This window comes from Dipodomys ordii, unplaced genomic scaffold (genome assembly GCF_000151885.1).
Source record: "Dipodomys ordii isolate 6190 unplaced genomic scaffold, Dord_2.0 Scaffold70, whole genome shotgun sequence".
NCBI lineage: Eukaryota > Metazoa > Chordata > Mammalia > Rodentia > Heteromyidae > Dipodomys > Dipodomys ordii.
This window is the reverse complement of record NW_012267286.1, coordinates 5,829,568-5,851,070: the sequence shown is the minus strand read 5'-3', so window position 1 is coordinate 5,851,070 and position 21,503 is coordinate 5,829,568. Positions and strand designations below refer to the sequence as shown.

General features: G+C 41.9%; 1 protein-coding gene across 2 annotated transcripts in view; it reads right to left on the bottom strand.

The window, feature by feature from the left end:
* Nucleotides 1–10,616: 10,616 nt before the first annotated feature.
* Elovl6 (ELOVL fatty acid elongase 6) overlaps nt 10,617–21,503 on the bottom strand; it is a 97,304-nt gene continuing 86,417 nt past the window's right edge. For both annotated transcript variants that reach the window (XM_013023725.1, XM_013023726.1), the window contains exon 5: nt 10,617–14,941. In XM_013023725.1, the coding sequence (XP_012879179.1) occupies nt 14,517–14,941 (425 nt within the window). In that variant the 3' untranslated portion in view covers nt 10,617–14,516. The remainder of the gene's footprint in view (nt 14,942–21,503) is intronic.

The window sequence follows — 21,503 nt, the reverse complement described above, 5'->3', positions numbered from 1 at the left end:
GCTGTGGCTCAAGTGGTAGAGCGCTAGCCTTGAGCTGAAGAGCTGAGGGACAGCGCCCAGGCCCAGAGTTCAGGCCCCACGACTGGACCCCCTCCCCCCAAAAAACAACTAATAATTGGCTTGGCACTAGTGGCTCATGCCTATATTAACTACACAGGAGGCTGAGATTTGAGGATCTGGGTTCAAAGACAACCCAAGCAAAAAAAATGCATGAGACTCTTATCTCCAATGGACAAAACATAAAGCTATGGCTCAAGTAGTAGTGCTAAGGGACAATGCCTAGACCTTGAATTCAGGCCCAGTACCAGCACAAAAAAAAGAAAGGAAGGAAAAAAGAAAAGAAAAGAAAGAAAGAAAGAAAAGAAGAAGAAAGCAGCTTAAGAGAAATCTTACTGCAGTTTCAGCCATGGCTTGTTGGAGTTGGTCCTGTTGTGCATTTAGTCCTTTTTTGTTTTTTAAAGAACTCTAGTCCTAGAAAAACCATATGATCCATTTGGGGTTTGTAAGAGGTTGGCCATAATTCAGAATTCTGGCACATTAATTTAATCAGAAACTTGGCTACTTTTCCATCTCTTCATTTGGTCAATTAAGAGGCATGGCCACAATGGACAGATTCATTCTGATGGCAAAGGAAATCAAAGTACTCTGAGAGATTTGTTGGGCCAACGAGACACTCACGTGGGACCATTTTAAAGATCAATTTTCACAGCCCATGAAAAATAAATGAAAGTGTCCTTATGAGTCTGTTAGCATCTGTTCTCCTGCATTTTGTATGATGACGCCATGTTCACCATGCACCCATAACCATCCTGTTGAATGAGGATTTTCCATCTTTAACAAATGGTAGATTTTGAGACCAAATGCCATTTCCGCACTCTGCTATTCTTGGCAAGAGTTGCTCGCTCTTTCCTTCCTTCCTTCCTTCCTTCCTTCCTTCCTTCCCTTCCTTTTCTTCTTTCTTTTTTCTTCCCTCCTCCCTCCCTTCCTTCCTTTTTCTTCTTTCTTTGTCTTTCTCCTTCTTTCTTGATTTTTCTTTCTCCTTTTCTTGTTCTTCTTCCTCCACTTCATCTTTCTCTTCTTCTATTTTCTCATTCTATTCTTCTTCCCTCTTCCTTTTCTTTCTTTTTCCTCTTTCCCTCTTTTCCTCCCCTTCCTTGTCTACTTCTTCCTCCTTCTTCCTTCTTCTTCCCCCTCCCTCTTCCCCTCCTCCTCTTCTTTCTCCTCCTCCTTCTTAGTTCACTGTAATTTATCTTTGTTTGGTAACACTATAGACATTTGGCATCATCCATTAAGGGCTGTTTTGAAGACTTTTAAGACACATCTCTAGTTTTAATATTTTCTTGACAATTTTTTTCCTTTTTGTAATCACTCTCATTTAATTTTTCATATAAGCTTGTTGTCACTAATGTGTCTAAAAGTAAATCCCATAAATTATAACTCTGATGTAGATACTGTAAAAAGTAAACATGAAGATCTGATTCCTACTGTGTTTGCTTACATCGAAGTGACATAGTTTTAGTGACATAGTTTGTAGAATAGAAATGCATTCGAATTGGAGTTCCAATAAACAGGCATTATACTTGCCTAATTAGTATGATTTCATTTTCATTTTATAGGCTCTGTTTTGGATGCCATAGCAAGTAGAAAGCTCATGTGCCATTTTTCTTTCCTTCTACCAATTCAGTAGATAATAATAGTGATTCACAGTCTTCCAGATTGCTGAATATTTGTCTTTAGAGCATTTCTGTTACGTTGGCCAAGATAGGAATTGCTACTGCTATTTTATTTAATTTGTCTGTGCTCTAGACTCCTAATTTGCTTTATATTGCTTGCTTGCTATTTTGAGGTTTCTCAATCTGTTCCCATTAAGAACTATAATTTAAGTCCTTGAATAGCAGTTATTAATTTCATGGTAAATAAATAAATATATATATATGTATATACATATGTCTAAATCACCATTGATTTGTGCTATTATTAGATTCAAATATACAATAATTACATATTATAATGGAGCCGTTCTTGCTGGACCTCAGGGAGTGGCTTAAGTGACAGCATATGGGAAACTTACAAATGCTTGTCATTGTCACCGTAGGTTGTTTCTACCATGCCCTTAAATTACAGACATGTTTGCGAAGTGACTGAGACTCTCAGAAACCACAGGCTTCTTTTTTCCTGAAGAAAGTCTCTCTTAAGGAAGCAAGCTTAGGTACCATATCCAAGCTTCTCTTCAGTTCTGCCATGCTTACAGTTAAGTTCTCAAGCCATGTAAGACAGGACCATTGTCAACACTGCCATGAGCTTGAATGACTGGTGAGTAGCTCCCCTAGTCCTCTTTGTATTAAATCAGTCCCCTTCCTTGTAGTTGCTATTTCCCCAGGACTTCCCAAACACCTGCCCCTATTTTACCATCCAATGCACCTTTCTCCTTTTACCTGTTCATTCCAGATAAAGTTCTTAGCACTCAGCGTGCCAGAGTGCTAGCCCACCCCATCTCCCTCCAATGGCATGGTGGCATGGTCCCCTGTTCATCCAGCACAAATTCTGGTTCTTCACCCAACCAGAAAGTCCAATCATTACACCAGCTTCCTCCACCGCTATACCATACCAACTCTAATCCTGGAATTCCCTTCCAGTTCCCTTTCCCTTCCCCCTCACCCTTCCTGTTCCCTTTCCCCATCCCATGCCCCTCTCCCTTTCCCTCCCTCTTTCCTTCCCCCTTCTTCTTCCCCTTCCCCACCCTCCCCTTCCCTTCCATTCCCTTGTTTCCTTTTACTTTTTCTTTTTCATTTGTGCTGGTGCTGAGGCTTGAATTCAAGGCCTGACACTTTCACTTGGCTTTTTTGCTCAAGAATGTCACTCTACCACTTGAGCCGCATCTCCACCTACCAGTTTTTGGCTGGGCTAATTGTAGAGTTCTCATGGAAGCCAGGTGCTGGTGGCTCACGCCTGTAATCCTAGCTACTCAGGAGGCTGAGATCTGAGGATCATGGTTTAAAGCCAGCCCGGGCAGGAAAGTCCATGAGACTCTTATCTATAATAAACCACCAGAAAACCGAAGTGGCTCAGTGTCTCAAGTGGTAGAGTGCTGGCCTTGAGCTGAAGAGCTGAGGGACAGCACCCAAGCCCAGAGTTCAAGCCCCACGACCGACCAAAACAACAACAAAAAATCATCTCATGGACTTTTCTGTCTAGGCTGGTTTGGAAATGCCTGGAGTAGCTAGGATTACAAGCGTGAGCCACTAGCACCCAGTGACATTTTCTACTTAATGATAGTTGTAAAAAAAAAAAAATTTATTTTTCTTCCACTAAAACTTCTGCTTTCCTTAATGTGTGCAAGTGGGTAGGACTGTTTCTTTGGAGGGAGAAAACTTGTTTAAATGGAGTGGTAATGAAAGCATTTATTATAGCCATGTTCTTTTCTCAGTCTCTAAAAGCTCCCTAACACCCCCTCCCCCTGCAGCTGTCTTATAAATGCCTTTCTGTTGGCTTCCAAGGTAAGGACTTTTTTTTTTTTGGTTAGCTATAATCCAGGCAAGGATTTCCAAGTTGATGAATTAATCTTCTATGTCCTAGTGACAACGAGCTTAGAAGGATACAGTAGCATATTATATATGCATAAAACGACATGCTTCAATATGCAAACCAGAATTAATTAGTTTGGTATGGACAAATCCATTTTCTTGGGATTGTTTCCTATAAGCATCTGAAAGGTTATTTTTCTGAATGTTGCTGGGACACGTTCAGGATGATCTATTGAACTACAAATGTGAATCTATTTATAATTTGCCAGCAAACAGGCTCATGTTTTCATAGTTCCAGACGTCTCTGGCTAGTCTTCACAGTAGAAAAGGGGAAAGAAATTTTATTTTCTTTCCTTTTTTTTTTTGACAGTCCCTCTAATTTTCCTTCTACATTCCCCTTACGTGAAGGAATTTGGGGAAATTTTTCATGGAGCAAAACCTCATTAATGCATTTTTTTCTTGTGAAAATATTAGAATCAGTGCGGTGATTGTGAAGGCAGGAAGTACTTGGTCTTTGTTAAAGTCACCAGATGTGAAAGCCACAGAGACAGAGTCTGAGGTCTAGATGCAGTGAGCTTATGATGTCTCTTGTTTCAAGGGAAAGATGCATTTCATAGTCATGGATCTTCCTAAGACCATAGTAGTTAAGATCATCCATGGAAGGAAAAAGCAGAAAAGGTGAATTGCTTTAAGAACTTTCCAGGAGACAAAGTCTCAACAGCTCTCAGGAGATCAGTCATGGCCTAGCACGGGTTCAATTAATTTGCAACTGGATAAGTGCTGATTTGAAGTGACTGTTTAAGAAATATCTAGAACTTATGGTTTCTTTTAGACTGCCTTAGAGACTTACCTGTTTCTCCAAGCACTACGTGAACTGTAAAAAATGAAGTGCAGCCTGAGCTTCAGGAAGCAGCTGGTGAAGAGTGATGGTAACGTGTTGAAGGAAATCAAATCTCTCTCTCTCTCTCTCTCTCTCTCTCTGGAGTGGTGGCTTAGTCAAATGCAAGGTAATGTTCTTTGAGAACAGAGGATGCACAGAACAGTCTAAGAACTTGACTTATCAATGCGTCTATCATCCCTATTTGGCAGATAAGGAAACTGAGGTACAAATAAGGAAACTGAGGTACAAAAGAGCTTAAGTGACTTGCCCATATCCACACAGCTGGTGATGAGAAAGAATCAAACCTACATCGCTGGATTCCAGAGTGCACGCTCTTAGTTGTTTTACTACACAATTTCCAAAGGTATAAGCAAAAATTAAAGAAGTCATTTGTATTACTCAAGTTACTCTGAGCAAGGCCGTGTCTGGGTAATGTTAAACAAAGAGGTGGATTATTTTCTGATGAATTCTGTACATTCATTATTGCGGTGTATCTACTTCATACAAGTCCAGGCAGCTCTGTGCTGGTAGTTCACACCTATAATCTTAACTACTCAGGAAACTGAGATCTGAGGACTGAGGCTCAATGTCAACCCAGTCAGGCAAACCTGAGAGACTCTTATTTCCAATTAACCCAGGAAAAAGCCAGAAGTAGAGCTGTGGCTCAAGTGGTAGAGAGCCAACTTTGAAGTAAAATACCAAGGGACAATGGCCTGGCCATGAATTCAAACTCCTGTGTCCCCTTCCCCACAAATGTCATATGATGGTGGCAATTTCTGAGTCTTTGATTATTGTTTCTTCACCCACTTAATTTTCTTTGAGTCTGTACCAAAAGAAGTGAATGAAGATCCGACGTCCTCTTGGTCATACAGGATAAGGGAAGGCATCTGGAGACACATAGACAGCTGAAGTAGGAACACAGAACTGGGACCATCGTGATCCTCAGAGAGCATCTGGAGACTTGGGCCAGAGCACAGAGAATGGCACAGAAAGGGTTAAAGGATGTTCACTCTTCCCACACTGTACTGTGTAACTTGAAGAAGGGTCATCAGGGATGCTTGTGCAAAATACCAGTGCAAGGTTACGGCCTTGGTGACAAGGTATTTGCTGATAAAGAAGCCAAAGCAAATGGAACAACATGTCTCCTAGGAGCCGGTGGGGCTCTCTGGAGAAGAGTATATTGAGCTCTACTTCACCCTGCCATGAAAGATGCTGGGCAGTGAAGGGTAGGGGCTGTCCGGGAAGAAGAAAATGACAAGCTGGCAAAGGAGAAAATAAGACAGCTTTGGAGCTTGCCAATCTAAGCCCAAACACAGTGGAAAACCAAGAGGCTATCAACTGCAAAGTACCCAGGATTTCAGGAGACATGTTTTAATTTTTTTTTTTTTTTGGTTGGTCATGGGGCTTGAACTCTGGGCCTGGGCGCTGTCCCTCAGCTCTTCAGCTCAAGGCAAGCGCTCTACCACTTGAGCCACAGCGCCACTTCTGGGTTTCTGGTGGTTAATTGGAGCTAAGAGTCTCAAGGACTTTCCTGCCCACGCTGGCTTTGAACCACGATCCTCAGATCTCAGCCTCCTGAGTAGCTAGGATTACAGGTGTGAGAGCCACTGGCACCCGGCTTGTACCACTTCTTAAGACAGGATAATAGCTGAAAAAAATTATTGCTAATTGGCCTACATTTTATAATATCCATATAATGCATATACGAAAAGAAAATGTCTAGATGTCTTGGGGCTTTTTTGTAGCATTTTTATAGTATGTAATGCCTAAAGTTTTCTGGTAAACAAACATGGCAAAATGGTAGTAAGGGTCAGAGCTAGGTGCTAGAATAAAGTAACTGTGTTCTTTCTCTTCCCAGAGAGCCTGGCTGCCTGCAGAAAGACCCACTGGAGCGGGTTTTCATAAATAACACAGCAGAGATACACCCTGGGGGGGCAGATTTGCCCTCTGGTATGAAAGGAATTAATGTTGTCTATAGAAAAGGAAGCTGTGTGTGTGAACTCCCAGAGTGTAACACAGGGCTTTCCACCCTGGAGGGCTGAACATATCAAAGACTACAGAATCCAAAGAGAGAGGCTGGGGAAGCATGGCCCAAGGCATTGTCCTCTGTGGGCCACACTTAGGCCACACTGTTTTCCACAGTGAGTGTGGATATACTTTCTCCATAAACACATGCAGAAGGCAAAATCCCAGGCTGTCTTTCTTCAACTATCACATGAAGCACAATGAGGAACGTAAAGGGATAGTTTAAAATGCCAAAGGTGTCAACTTATAAAGAGAAAGGGTTTGTGTGTGTGTGTGTGTGTGTGTGTGTGCATGCACATATGCATGCACACATGCTAGTCCTGGGTCTTGAACTTAGGGCCTGGGTGCTATCCCTGAGCTTCTTTTGCTAAAGGTTGGTGCTCTGCCATCTGCAGGGGTAGGGGCAGGAGGGAGCAACAAAAGCTTGTGACAGAGTCAAATGAGATTCACTTGATGAACAGGGAGCAAGTAGAGAAAGAAGTTGGGGCCATGTTCTTTCCCAGGGCACACCTAAAAGATGGCCTAAAACACCTCCACCACAGGTCCTACTGTTGCCCAGTAGTACTAGCCTGGAGTACAGGGCCTTTCACCCACTGGCCTTTGGAAGAGAGGTTTTCAAGATCCAGACTTGAAGAACAAGGGATAAAACTAGAATGGTTAGCCAGGCACCAGTGGATCATGCCTGTAATCCTAGCTCCTCAAGAGGCTGAGATCTAAGAATTAAGGTTCGAAGCCTACCCAGGCAGGAATCAGGAATGTCCAACAAAGGGATGGAAGTGGAGGTGTGGCTGAAGTGGTAGAGCATCTACCATAAGCAAAAAATCGGGAGTGTGAGACCTTGAGTTCAAGTCCCAGTACTGGCATGGGTGCGTGGCTGTGTGTGTGTGTGCGTGCACACACACACACACAAATTCCCCTCCCAAAACCAACTAGGATGACTGATTAGCAGTGCTCTTGAGATCAGGAGGGTCCAACATCTCTTCCTTGATTAATTCCAGATCATTACAGACAGAGCCAGACAGCAAAGTGTGTGGGATCTGGTTTTATGGGATCAGGGGAACTTCTCTAGTTCTCACCCCTGGAAACTGTGCTTAGCTGGGCCTCAAAGTTTGGTGTTGGAGAGAAGTGTCTGAAAATCAGACTCTGTCCCAGATCTAACAACGATAGCTGATCAGAGTGGAGTCCTTCACGTTATCTTCACTGCGCTCATTATTGATTAGTTCACCCACTGTGACCAGGGGTGTAGACACACACCAAGACACACCGTGATCTGTTACGCTAACACTGAGATTCTGATCAGCCATGGTTTCTTTCATAGGAAACCTGCTATAGAATACTTCTTGGACATGACATCACATGAGTACAGTATTTTATTGGATAGACAGTGCTAGAAAAGCTTGTGTCCTTTAATTGCTTTATTCTTTGCTGAAGCTTTTCATTTCAGATGGTACCTGATAGTATAGTCCTTTGTATTACATTTCCCCATTACGCCCTCTTAAAAAATTAATGTATTTTTGTGTGCAGTATGAGTTTTCCATTTTAACCCAAGGAAACAAAATAGATTACAAAAAAAAAAGAAAAAAATCCACATTTTTAAGTTCCATCTTAACAATGTATTTGGAAGCTAGGGAGTGATGCACATATATATAATCCAAAATCTATAACTATTATCTATCTATATATGAAGATGAGGGAGAAAAGAGAAAGGAGAGAGAGAGAAAGAGGAGAGAGAGGAAGAGGGAGAGAGAGAGAGAGCTAGAGAGAGAGAGAAAGAGAAACAGGTTATTTGTCTGCAAAAAAGTTCCCTAAATAGCAGGATCTAGGGTTTCAAATACTAATGGCATGGGCAAAGTACTATTTCTTATATGTTAGACATCATACTCTGTAAAGCCAGGAAGAATGATGTAAGCCACGAAATCTCAAAAGTTAGCTATGGAATGCACCAAATATTGGGACTTGAAAACCAGGTTATTTTAGGGAGAAGATGGAATGATTGAACTGGCCCTGGCCATAGCTGGCAAGGTATGCCCTGAGGTTATGAAGCATGCGTAGCTCTTGCTAAGTATTTCCCCTAATATAGATTGCCTCAAAGTGTTAGCAATGTGGCAACGTTTAGTGTAGGTGCCTGGAATTAATTAATTAATTTTATTGCCAGTCTTGGGGCTTAAACTCAGGGCCTGGGCACCGTCCCTGAACTGCTTTTGTGCTCAAGGCTAGCACTCTACCACTTGAGCCAAACACAGCACCACGTCTGGCTTTTTCTGTTGATGCTGCACCAAGGAAATCGAACCTAGGGCTTCATACATGCTAGGCAAGCACTCTACCACTAAGCCACATTCCCAGCCCTGGAAAAAAAATTTTTTATGTGTTTACCTTTTTAAAAAAAATTATTGCTCCAATCAGGCCCTGGTTGCTCACACCTGTAATCCTAGCTATGCAGGAGGCCGAGATCTGAGGATCATGTTTCAGAAGACAGCTTGGGGAAGGAAAGCCATGAGACTTTTATCTCCAATTAAGTTCCCCCAGCCCTCTCTGCACCATAAAAGGCTGTGGGTGGTAGCGCACTATCTTTAAGCAAATAGTTCAGGGATAGCACACAGGTCCTGAGTTTAAACCCCAGGACTGACACATGCATTCACACACACGTGTTTGTGTGTGTGTCTCACACACACACACACACTGCTTGGATGCAGATATTAAAGTTGAGATCATGTTTTCCCTTTGCATGAACTAAACAAGCATACCTTCTCATCTATAAACCTGGGACCTGATTTGTACTATATGCCCCATTAAGCCTGTTCAGAAGAGGTCAGCTGACTCATGTGGGAAACACATAGTTTGTAGGATGTTACCTCCAAAGGGCCTTACAAGAGCCGGCTGCAGTGCGTGGACCATGGTCCCAGCTCTGCCAGGGGCGGGGGGGGAGGGGGGAGAGAAGGGGGGGACAGGAGGGGCAGGACAGTTTTAGTCACTTCTCTGTCTCCTGAGTGGGAATAACTTTCTAGAGCTTGTTTTCCTGGGTGCTTTGAACTGCCCAGAATAATCAATAAAAGATACCAGATACACAGTTTGACTTTTAAATCAAAAGTTATGATTTTATTTTTTTAATCTTAATACACCAAAAATATTTTTTTTTATGTTGTGAAATAAGCACTTGAAAAGAACAGTTCCAACATTGCTGTGATTTGCTTTGAGAGGCATGGATGGGTGGGTTTCCATCTGGACACAGGCTCAGGGGCCCTCAAGAAGCAACACCTTCCAGTGGCTTCCAAGTTAAGCAGAAAGCAACCTGGGGCCTAGACATTCCCAGCCCAGCACTTGTCTGACACCAACAAGACCACTTGACCGGAAGCTCTAACAAGCTACTTCTTGATTGTATTTTTGTCCACTGGGAGAAAGTTCCACATGCCGCCAAACACTAGGAAAACGAGAGCATTTAAATACCAACATGACCTTTCTGTGTGTCCTTAATGGGTTGCCAATGGGGCTTGGTCTTGATGGGACTAGCTTTTCAACTAACCAGTTAACTCCACGATACCACAGTGCAGTTGTGGGCGTGCACTTCCGGTGAGATAAATCTGACACTTGCACCTGCCTGACCTCAATGGCAGAGCTGTTTCCAAGATCTCCCCAGACTTCTCCTTACTGCTACAGCAACTTAGGTGACTTCCTTGAAAAGCATTATGTCTGGGGAGGCCCCTCCTCTGCTCCCTAAACTTTCAAGATTATCGGAGGATGAAGAAAGTAACTTAATGATTCTAAAGGCTTATGCATGCCCTGGATGTTCCCAGTGGCACACTCACACCTGTCTTCTCCAGCTATAGAACCTGCTACATGGCAGATATTCTTAACTATAGTCATCGAGGAAGGTAGATGTTTGAAGTGCATGGATACGTTTGTCAGTACTGGGTACCAGCAGACAATGCTGGTTCATTGGCAGCCTGGGACCTTGCGTGTCCTATTGAGAAGTGGATGACAGGCCACCAGTGCCCCCATCAGCTGCCATTTGCAGGTGCACTGCATGACAGGCCAAATGCCATCTGCTCTCATCAAAGCTCCGCCCAATGGCAATGTACCTGGGGCAGAGGTACATACATTTTTTGAACGGGACAGGGGACAGTGACTCACTCAGGGACACCCACTCGACCGTTATCTGAAGTTGAGAGCAAACTATGATTTTTTTAAAAAAAGACATTTTGGACTACTGGAAAAAGTTATGGACTTTTGTCATAGTATTTTCATCCAATCTGACTTGTTAGGCAGGCTGAATATCGTTTGAGGTGTCTTGGCCATCCCCATGCCCATACAAACTTAAAGCTCTGAACTCTGAAAGATGAGGTCCACTCTATTAGCATCTCAGTCAACCAGCAGCTGGCCAATCTAACAGCTGTATTAAAAGAAATCACCATCCAAATTTGAATCCCCAGCGTGGGGTAGCTAACTGACTTGTCTTGTGTGCCAGGCTCTCTGAGTAAGAGCCTGCTCTGTCAGAGTAAGGGAAAGACAGTAACTTGAGTATGCTCTCTCTCCCAGGACATTTAGCAGGTTGGGAACAGAGCCAAACTTCTAGAACATTCGACTCCCATGTAAGACTCTGATGTGACAGCTTATCATGAAAATGCTACATGTGATTATTTATTTTAAAAAATGAGTTTCTTTCCTAGATTTATTCCCCTTGGAACATTTGCATCCTAAGAATCTTAGTTGTTGCAGAATATTCATTCTACAAAAACTGGCCACCTGAATTGTCTGGCTGAGCCAAGATGAACCAAGACTAATCAAGTCTCTTCATGTAAATTGAGAGGCCCCACACATCTGTGTCCCTCCCCTGCCCCTAATTTTTACAGTGAGGTATGATTAGAAAAAATAAAAAAGAGAATAAGTTACTTGCAATAAGAACCATAACCCATGATTTTAATTGAATACTTTTGCCTGGCATTGGATATAAATACAATAAATATGCAATCATTGTTATAAGCAACAAAAACCGGGGAGTGTTTTATGCTAGAATTTCTTTGCAAACTCATGTAGTTGAAGCTCAGACCTAGTGTATTAAACATATATATATATATGCATATATATGTAGCAAGATATTGTTCTCACTAATAAAGGAATGTTTTTGCCACTCTGGGACTGGAATGCAGTGGGAATTTTCTAATAGAAAAGATAACCTATTACAGCTTAGTGGGGGCAGCTCTAAACTTGTCTGCCCAGGTTTTTCTGGAATGTTCACTGACAGCAGGATATTCTGTGGCAGTCAATTGTCTGGTATGTTTCAGATGTGTCATGGGCCAGGGATCCGGCCTCTTATCTCAATGTAATTAAAGTAGCTAAGCGAGATGTTAAAAACAGTATACTGAACCTGTCAGACCAGAATTCTGTTTTTAAATGTGTGGCTCCCCCCCCCCATGATAACTATCAAAAATTCTTTTAAGATATATTTAGCTAGTTTAAAAACAACTTACCAGACCATTCAACCTGCAGACAAAAGATTTTAAGTTGTTTTCAAATGACAGCATGACCCCAACATAGAAATGAAAATGCTTCTGGAAACTTGATTTAGTCCCTTTTTTTGGGGGGGAAGGGGGACCAGGGGGCTCATTTCCATATTGTAGTATAGCTCCTACCATAAGTCATTGAATTAAATAATCAACCATCAGGTGAGCTTCTTGCTGGTCTTTCAGTGAAACTCAAGGGAATTAGTATGTGGGCCTTTTCTCATTTTGATTATTCTGTTTATTTTCTACTATGAGAGGAGATGTACTGCACAGAATCAAGTGTTTGCAAAGCTCAAAAGAACATTTGCAGCTTAGTTATTACAGCACACCTACCTTTGCCCTAATAAAGACACATCCCTCCGGTCAAGCAATTATCTCATGTACAAACCAACACCAAGACACCATACGAAACTGTTCACACTCACTTAATGCAGGCACAAGAGCTCTCTCCCCAGTCCTTTCGGTCATGGCTTGATTAGCATGGATTCTTGCTCCACCAGTTCAGCCATTCACACAGAATGGAATAAAACTTTATTCTCTTTAAAATTCCACACGGAAACAAGATGCTGACATAGCCCTTGCCATCTCTGACAGAAAAGCACAACAGCCGTGTCACGAATGATGGCACAATTAAAGCTAAAATAATATAAAAATAATCTGGAAAAAAAATCCCTTTGACTGTACACTATCAAATAAAGCAAGAAACATAAAACGACAGTTTCTGCTAGCCAGAAAATGTGTTACTATTCGTTTGGGCTTTGAAGTTCAGTGTATCCCACATTTGTGTGTACATATGTGTGGTTATCTGTGTATAATCTATGCACTGAAGTAACCTCTAATCTTTTCATCTAGCAAGCCTAATCATTAAGCTACTTAACCAATTAGAAATACTATGATATCACACTGAACAACTTTACATAATTGCTTCTTTGAAATACTAGGAATGTTGACACATTTATTTGGCTTGTAGAGGACTGAAATATTACACTTAATATTATCTAGCTTTTTAATTTTTTTTCTCTTAAAGAATATGGCTCTTAGTAAATTGATTTTCTGAGTTCCAGAGCAACAAGTCCCCTTAAAACAAACAAACAAACAAAAACTTCTGAAGCCGACTTGAAGCAGAAAGGATATCTTCTGGTTTACCCAAAAATAGGATGAGTACTCTGATATCATTTCGGATGTGAGGAATTAATCTATGGTGGGCGGGGAGCTGTTTGTTGTCCATTGCTTTTAGCCACACTTGTCATGAAGGATTTGTTGAAGTATCTCCACTCGGCCAGCAGAGGGCACTTTAAACACCTCTGCATTGCTTGGGGAGCAAATGCAGATGCAGAACCACAGTGTTCATCCAAAATCAGGCAGAGAGCTCTGCAGATTTCTTCTTGAAAGTCACAAAAATATAGAAAAGCATAGTTTGTTCCATAGGGCTTCATTTGGAAAGTCAGGAATACATGTAAAGTCAACTAGGGCGGGTGTACATATATTTCCAGTTTAGTGGATGGATCTTCAGCTATGTCCCTTACTCAGCTCCAGTGGCAATGTGCTGAGCCTTTGTATGGATAGCAAGGGTTCCATTTTCAAGTTAATTGCTTGCACTTTCATTGCTTCGATTCAATTGTATTTACTCTCCTGCTCAAGTCTGGGGCAATGGAACAAAGGCAAAAATGCTAACTTTAATTTAATAAAGAGTAAATATTACCATTTGATGACAAGCAATGCTCTGTAGTGGAGAGATTCCTTTAGGACCAAGGCTGAATTGTTTCCATCCTTCCAGAAAAGAAAAGGAAAAAAGAACCGTGGAAAACTATTGTGCCCTGTTTAGTTATGGCAAATTCATTAGCCTGAGGCTTTTCTTCAGTGAGAGAGAAATGTTGATTTGGGGTTTTTTTTTCTCCTCAGTTGAAATTAAAAGAGAGAAAAAAAAGATTAAGACATCTTTTCTCAGGAAGCTACAACAGCTAAATTTTCTTAAAAGGCTTTAATTTCTGCAAAAAGCATATTTATTCTAGATATAAACCCTGTGTATCTTCCACTGTTATCATTTCTATGGGCTTCAGGTTCATGTTGAAAAATATTAGAAAGATTGTGTGTGTGTGTGTGCTCGCACAGTTTTAAAGTACAATTCTTCCATCCTTAGAGAAATACAACACTTAGTAAAGACCTTTTTTTTCCTTCTTCATATGGTGTTAATAGCCTTTGCTTGCTTTCTATTAGTCTTTCTGCCTCTGGCTCCCTTTTGCTTACATTTATCCTAGGGTTGACAGATTAAAAGTGGGGGGGGGGAGACCTTGCCCGCCCCCAGCAGCAGTGCTTTGAGATAGAGGGGGTACTCAGTGAGTCCTCACCCCAAAAAAAGGGTCATAAACTTACTGGGTTAGGTCAACCTAATTATTCTCACGCTGCTTGGGTTTGTGTGTCTGCTTGTATGTTGTTTTGTTTTAGCTGCACCATATGTGATATTTCCTTGTGCCATTTTCTTTTGTCTGGTTGGTTTTTTTTGTTTGTTTTTTTTTTGTTTCATTTTTGTTTTTGTTTTTTTTTTTTACTTGATGACCCTGAGCTATGGCTGCCTCCTCAGTTCCACCACTATTCAGCCTTGGTTGTTTTCCTCATTTTGCCGATGTAGGCCTCAAAGAAGAAATGGCAGAAGAGTACGAAGTAGCTGAGGTACATGAGTGAGGACCAGAAGATGTTCTGAAAGTGAGAGTAACACTGGTCATGCTGCATCCAGGAGAAGACTAGGTAGTTAATCACACAGCCCATGAGCATCTGAGTGATCTGGGACAAGGTGATGAACATGGCAAACTTCCGAGAGACACGGAAACCCGCAGCCCTCAAGGCATAGTAAGTGTACATCACGGCATGCACGCCATAGTTCATCGTCATGAACCAACCACCCCCGGCCACCATGTCTTTGTAGGAGTACCAAGAGTACAGGAGCACAGTGATGTGGTGGTACCAGTGCAGGAAGATCAACTTCTGCTTCCTCAAGATAATGAAGATTGTATCTCCTGGAAGACAATGAAAGAGAAAAAGCATGAACGTGAGCTCCTTGATTTGTACCAGAGTTGGTAACTGGAGGTTTTAGAGAAAGGCTGGATTTGAATCATAAACTAACATCAACTCGTTTGCTAAACCAGTGTTCCTGGTGAAGAAAATGTGGGCAAGATCCTCATTGCTTTAGAGTGTCCTCTTGTAACTAAAGAGGGATGGATGGGAGGTATAGCTTAGAGTTCCTTACAGATTAAAGAGGATAATCAATATACTTTCATTCTCTTACCCCTGGGGTGGGGTCAGTCATGGGGCTTAAACTCAGGGCCTGGGTGCTGTCCCTGAGCTCTTTTGCTTAAGGCTAGTCCTCTACCACTTTGAGCCACAGCTTGGTTTTTGAGTGATTAATTGCAGATAAGAGTCTCAAAGGGATTTTTGCCCAGACTGGCTTGGACCCGCAATCCTCAGATCTCAGCCTCCTGAGTAGGCTAGGTTTACAGGTATGAGCCACTGGGTGCCTGGACTTTATTTTATTAAAATTGTTTTTGTTATTATGAAAGTGATATACAAAGGGGTTACAGTAACATAAAATATACTTTCTTCATACACACTAAAGGCAACCACAAATAGTTCTTTCAAGGTATGTGACACAAAATTCTACTAACTTTGGCTCCGGAATGGACAGTTACAGCTGAATGATTCAAGTCTCAAAGGAACCAAGCATGTCTTTGGAACTATTTGGAGGGAGGCCAGAAGGGCTTATCTCAGGCCATTTACTAATCAAAACTGACTGGAATGCAAACAAAAGTCCTCAGAAAACGGTGCTTAGGTCTCTCTTGAGTCATAAAACCATCGTTTTTTCTTTGGCCTATAACCAAACACGTATCCCTCAAATGTGTGTCTTGGGGAGCACCTCACAAAATGTAGGTAATAATGGGCCAGGAGACACTAAAGCCATCTTCCGTACACACCTACGGATGAGGGGAAAGAACGCATTTTCTACCAATGAGTCAAGAGAGGAAAAATGGAAATGCAATCGTTTTCATTTTATGAAATGAACTGTAAAAAGGCTCTCCAGGTGCTATTGAAAAAATGTCTAATAATATCCCTGTGTAGAAAACAAAGACTACACCTGATGTGAGGTAGGGAACGTATATAATAGAAGCTAGAATTATACTCAAGTAGGTAGATGCTCTGTCTTTGCAATGGCTTCCCTTCCTGATTCTGAAAGAGACAGAATAGAGAACATTGATGTACAGTTCCATTACCAATAAGATTTAATTTAGAAAAGAAAAAAAGAATTGACATAGGGTTATGGAGCAGAAACACATAGATACATCTTTCTTCCTCAGCACCTCAGGTTATCGACAGCATCCTTCACAAACATGACTTCTTTGTATACAACAAAAAGGACTCCAAGATTCTTATTTCACAATTTCGATAGGCACAAAAGGAACTACTACTGCTTATGCCTCTCTTGCCCCTGAGAAGCCATGTGATTTCCCACCATTCTTAGCGTTAGACAAGGACAAAGACCGCTAGTAAGTTTTCCACGGTTGGTTCTGATGATTTTGGTTACCATCCATAAGTGCTACCCTCTATTCCAGTTACCAAGAGCTACTCCTTTCTTTCCCTACTGAATTATTAAGCAGGCGTGACCGTCTAGAACAGAATAGCTAAGTTGCCAGTTGCTACATTTCTGAACCGATTATACAATTCCCATTGGCAGCTTCTCTCTCACAAGAAGCTTGATTTTTATTGTATCTCTCGTGTGTGTGCTCTAAGAGCCCAAACTGGTGTCCAGAGACTCTGGATCTTTGTGTTAAACTGTGTTATTTCAGCCTGCCTGTCAAGATCACCACTTCTGTATGATTACAGTTCTGTGTCTCTCTTCCCTCTGTAGGCAATCATGGAAATACCCTTGTTAATTCAACTTTGTCAAGGTGGAAAGAAGGCAGAAGTTCATAATTGAGAAGATCTTGGTCACAGGTCTCTTAGCTATCACAAAAAACATCAGTCTGACGCACTATCTAAACATGTAAGCTATTTCCCATAAAGTAACAAGCACTTCATCCTAATTCTTTAGATTTAATTTGGCTTCATCATGTCTTGCATATTAAGACCTGTCTAAAGTAGAATTTAAATAAGAAAATGGTAGCTCCAAGTCTGAAGTGGCAGGTTGGTTGGATGGGGCTTTTCTTATCTGGAGGATGGGATTGTCTCAAGTTTTATTTGGGACTGACAAGTTACTTTGTGGGAGGGAGTTGGGGTGGGACAGAAAGCTGCAACATGAAATCTTCAAAGTAAAATTAGTTTGAATTCATTCAAGACTGTTCTTTTTCCTGAAGAGAGATGCAGGATGGTAGATTGACTAATGTGCCCCAGCAATGTGTCTGGGATCACTTGAAGTGGGGAACGGGGTGCTGGAAGAGCCAATCAAGACCTCTTTTGGTTTGGGATATTGTGTTTACCCTATTCCAACAGGTACAAATTCTTGTTTCTGTGCATGTGTGTATGTGGGGGTGCGAGGGAACCCACATAGTAGAATATTTCACTTGTCAGAAGCTTTAGTCTTTGGCCAAGTTGTGGCATTTTTAGGCTTGCCAAAAAGCTGTAGAGGAATCCAGAAATGTAAACCATCGTAAGGACTTAAAGCAGTTGCTATCGGCCAACGAATCTTATTGTTTGGATCAAATGTCCAATGAATATATTTATCATAAAACAGATTTTTGGCCAAGTACCAGCAAGGGGACTATGGACTGTGGAAGGTGTTTCATTCATGTCACCTAGTTGAGTACTTCCCGATTCATGTTCTCCTCACCATCATCTCTCTAATCTTGGCCTTAGGACATTCTGCCAAGTGACAAACCTGTAGGCAGTGCACAGGTTGGGTGTACCTACTAAGTGCAGATCTCCAGGTCTACCAAGAAGGCCACGGACTTTGAGGACTTCCCCTCCTCGCCCCTCCGCCCCACCAGAATGTCCACAGCCACTGAAGAGACATGGAGAGGAAACTGCCCCTGTGGCCTGTCACCAATGGCTGAACCCCCTCCTCACAGAGCAAGCTAGAGTGCAGCTGAGTCAGAGCATCAAGAACAATGATCAGCTCAACTAAGCAAGGACCTAGACTCGGAGCAGATGTTTCCAAGTTTCAACAAAAGCAAAATCTCAGCAGGTTTTAATGTAATTCACACAGTAGGCACTAAAGATTTGGCACACAAAGCAGAGTGGTGGCTCTCTGGCTGTCCCTTGTTCTAACAGAGCAGAACTCCACAACCTCATTGAAACGAGCTCACTGTTTTCTGCTGAAACAGAGGGTCCCTTCTTGCTACGCTGGAGAGTTCAGTAAAGGGCGAATGGGGGAGTTTGTGTTGAATGGGTTCAGAATGTCAGATAGATGAGAAAGTTCTAGAGAAGGATGGCGTGATGGCTTCACAACAATGTGAATATTTTGTCCATCTTACCACCATATAAAAGACGTTTCATTAGAGCCACAGGCATGGGGATTTAAGGGAAAACGACACTTGCACTGCTGCGTGTGAAAAGCATTTGGATTTTCTCATGAGATCTGCTCTTTCTGGCAAGCAGGAGAGTTCAGGTTCAGAGTGTTGAGAGGCAGAGTTTGGGCCCTGAAGAGGAAACCTTCTCAATTATCCAAAAGGATAAATCCTTCCTGATTAGATGGATAGTGATGAAGCTTCCAAATTCATCCTTTAAAATGGACCAAAAAGCACCAAAGCGAACTGAGCTGTGGCTGAGGATATACTGAGCTTTGCTATGACTCTGAAGTTATCTTTTTTTCCCTTTTATTTATTTTTCAATTGTTATTCTAAAGGTGATGTACAAAGAGATATGAGTCAGGTGATGAGTACATTTCTCTCCCAATCTTTTTCCCATGCCCTCTCTCACACAGATCATTTTCAACCTAGTTAGAAATTCTTTTGGAATGCTACTGCCAAATAAATTCTATAATATTTGACATTTCATATTGTCTTTTTTTTTTGGGGGGGGGGTCCGGTCGTGGCGCCTGAACTCTGGGCCCTCAGCTCAAGGCTAGCCCTCTACCACTTGAGCCACAGCGCCACTTCCGACATTTTCTTTTTGCTTATGTGGTGCTGAGGAATCGAACCCAGGGCCTCAGGCATGCAAGGCAAGCGCTCTACCACTGAGCCACCTTCCCAGCCCCATATTGTCAATTTTTTAAAGAAAAGTGCACACTGAAGATAAAAATACCTCTGAACAGACTCTACACCCAAAGGCAGACACAGTGACACAGGCCTTTGATCCTAGCTACTTGGGAGATTGGGGCAGACAGCATTCCAGTCCCAGGTTGGCCAAGGCAAAAAGTAAGAAATACTACCTGGAAAATAACTAAAGCAAAGCCAGGCACTGATGGCTTATGCCTGTAATTCTAGCAACTTGGGAGGCTAAGGTCTGAGGATCACAGTTTGAAAGTGGCCCCGGGAAACAATCTGTCTCTTCGATTAACCACTAAAAAGCCAGAGGCAGATGTGTGGCTCAAGTGACAGAATGCTAGCCTTAAGCAAAAAAGCCAAGTGAGAGACTGAGGTCCTGAGTTCAAGCCCCAGTGCAGGCACAAGGGAAAACAGCCCAAGCACAGAGGGATGGAAGCTGTGGTTCAAGTGGTAGAACACCCTATTCAAACTCTAATTTTGAAACCAAATACGGCCCCTCGCCCTGCAAATCCTTCTAGAAATACTAAAAGGTAAAAATTATAGATGTATTTCCTGTATTTATATATCTGCAATCAGCCCCGAATTAAAAAAAAAAAGATGAGTAAGGGGCTTTATAAGGACATTTATATAGAATAAAAGAGTTGGGCTGGGGGACTAACAAGTCTTAACTTGAATCATTCTCACATTTTTAACCATGTAGGAATGTAGGAAAGAAAGAAAAACCCACAAGAATAAAGAAGAAATGCTCATGTTCTCAGACCAAGACCAGCAAGGAAACAAGTGACCTGATTCTGACACCTTATAAACCTTTGTAAGAAAAGTGTCACTGAAAAACAAACAGACCTGGTAAGACAATCATTTTATCTACCCATGAGACTATGAGATTACAATATTCTCAGAGAATGTAACACTTCTTAACTCTAGCTATAGACTCTCACGTATTTTCTATAGACTAAGGTTAAGTGCTCTCAGTACAATCTAAAAAGTAGCTTACAGCAGCTTGAACGCAGAGCCTGGGCACTGCCCACAATCTTCCTTATTCCAGGTTGGCTCTCTACCACCTGAACCACAGCTCCATTCCCAGCTTTTTAGTGGTGAACTGGAGGTAAGAGACTCACTGACTTTCCTGTCTAGGAAAGTCTCAGTCCTCTGAGTAGCTAGGCTTACCTTAGGGTAAAATTCTGGTTTAACAGTCATTCTCTTTCAGTCCCTATTAAATGCCCAATTCATGGCAGGTGCTTCATATTAGTTTAGTGGCTGGCTGTATAAACGAACACAGATTAGCACAATCTAATAGTTTGCACAAGCACTGTGTGGGGGGGTGTAGAATGCACACAGTGGTTATGTAGTTATATTGGACCCAATATACCTAGCAAACCTGTTCTTCTCAGAAAACGTTTTTGGGAAGTTTTCTTCTCTGTCTCTTCCCTTGTTCTGACAAGGGAATAACAATCAAACAATGGCCAGGTACTTGCTGTTGGTGGATGTGTAGCACAGGGAACTCAGATTGTACAGAAAAAAGCAGATGATACCTGACTGGAGATGGCTGGTAGCTTAACAGGAGGTTGGTAAAGAAACTATGACCTTTAAGCCCCTTCTCCTAAGAGAACCAGGAAAGGGAATCAATAAGTAGCATTTACTCTAAATACGTGTGCTTTCTTTAATTCCAGAATTAAGATTAAAAAAAAACTTGTCACTGTAACTTTGAATGTAATTCATCTTTTCAATTCTTTTTTTTTTCTTTAAAATATTACCTCCCATATTGTTAAACTATGAGAATTACTCAATTGGTTGATTAATTAGTTGTATATTAAACAAACACACAATTCTTTTTTGGCAAGGGATATGGGGTTTGAAGTCAGGGCCTTATACTTGTCAGAGAGGTACTCTGCCATTTGAGCCACACCTCTGGTCCTCTTTTTTATTGGTTATTTTTGAGATAGGGTCTCATTTCCTAACAAAGCCCTCACCAGTCTGGCCCTTAATCTGTCTATTTCAGGCTTCTCTGTGTTGTTGGGATCACAGGGAAAACACACAATCCTTAATTTCAGATTAACAAAGAATGTTGAGAAAGCCAGGGAACGGAATGGCCTAGGGAAACACATTTGATTATGAGCCAGTGGCTGGAATTGCTTGGGGTTGCGCTCTGAGTGTTTTATCACCAGAGTGTCCCTTTTGCCAGCCATGAGCAGACTTTCCTTGAGAACTGGTAAATCTACCAAGGTTTCTGTCAACCCATGCCACCCTTACCTTCAAGACTGCCAGTGAGTGAGAGATCAAACGTCAGAAATATACAAATATAGGGGCTGGGAAGATGGCTCAGTGGTAGAGTGCTTGCCTTGCATGCATGAGGCCCTGGGTTCGATTCCTCAGCACCACATAAGCA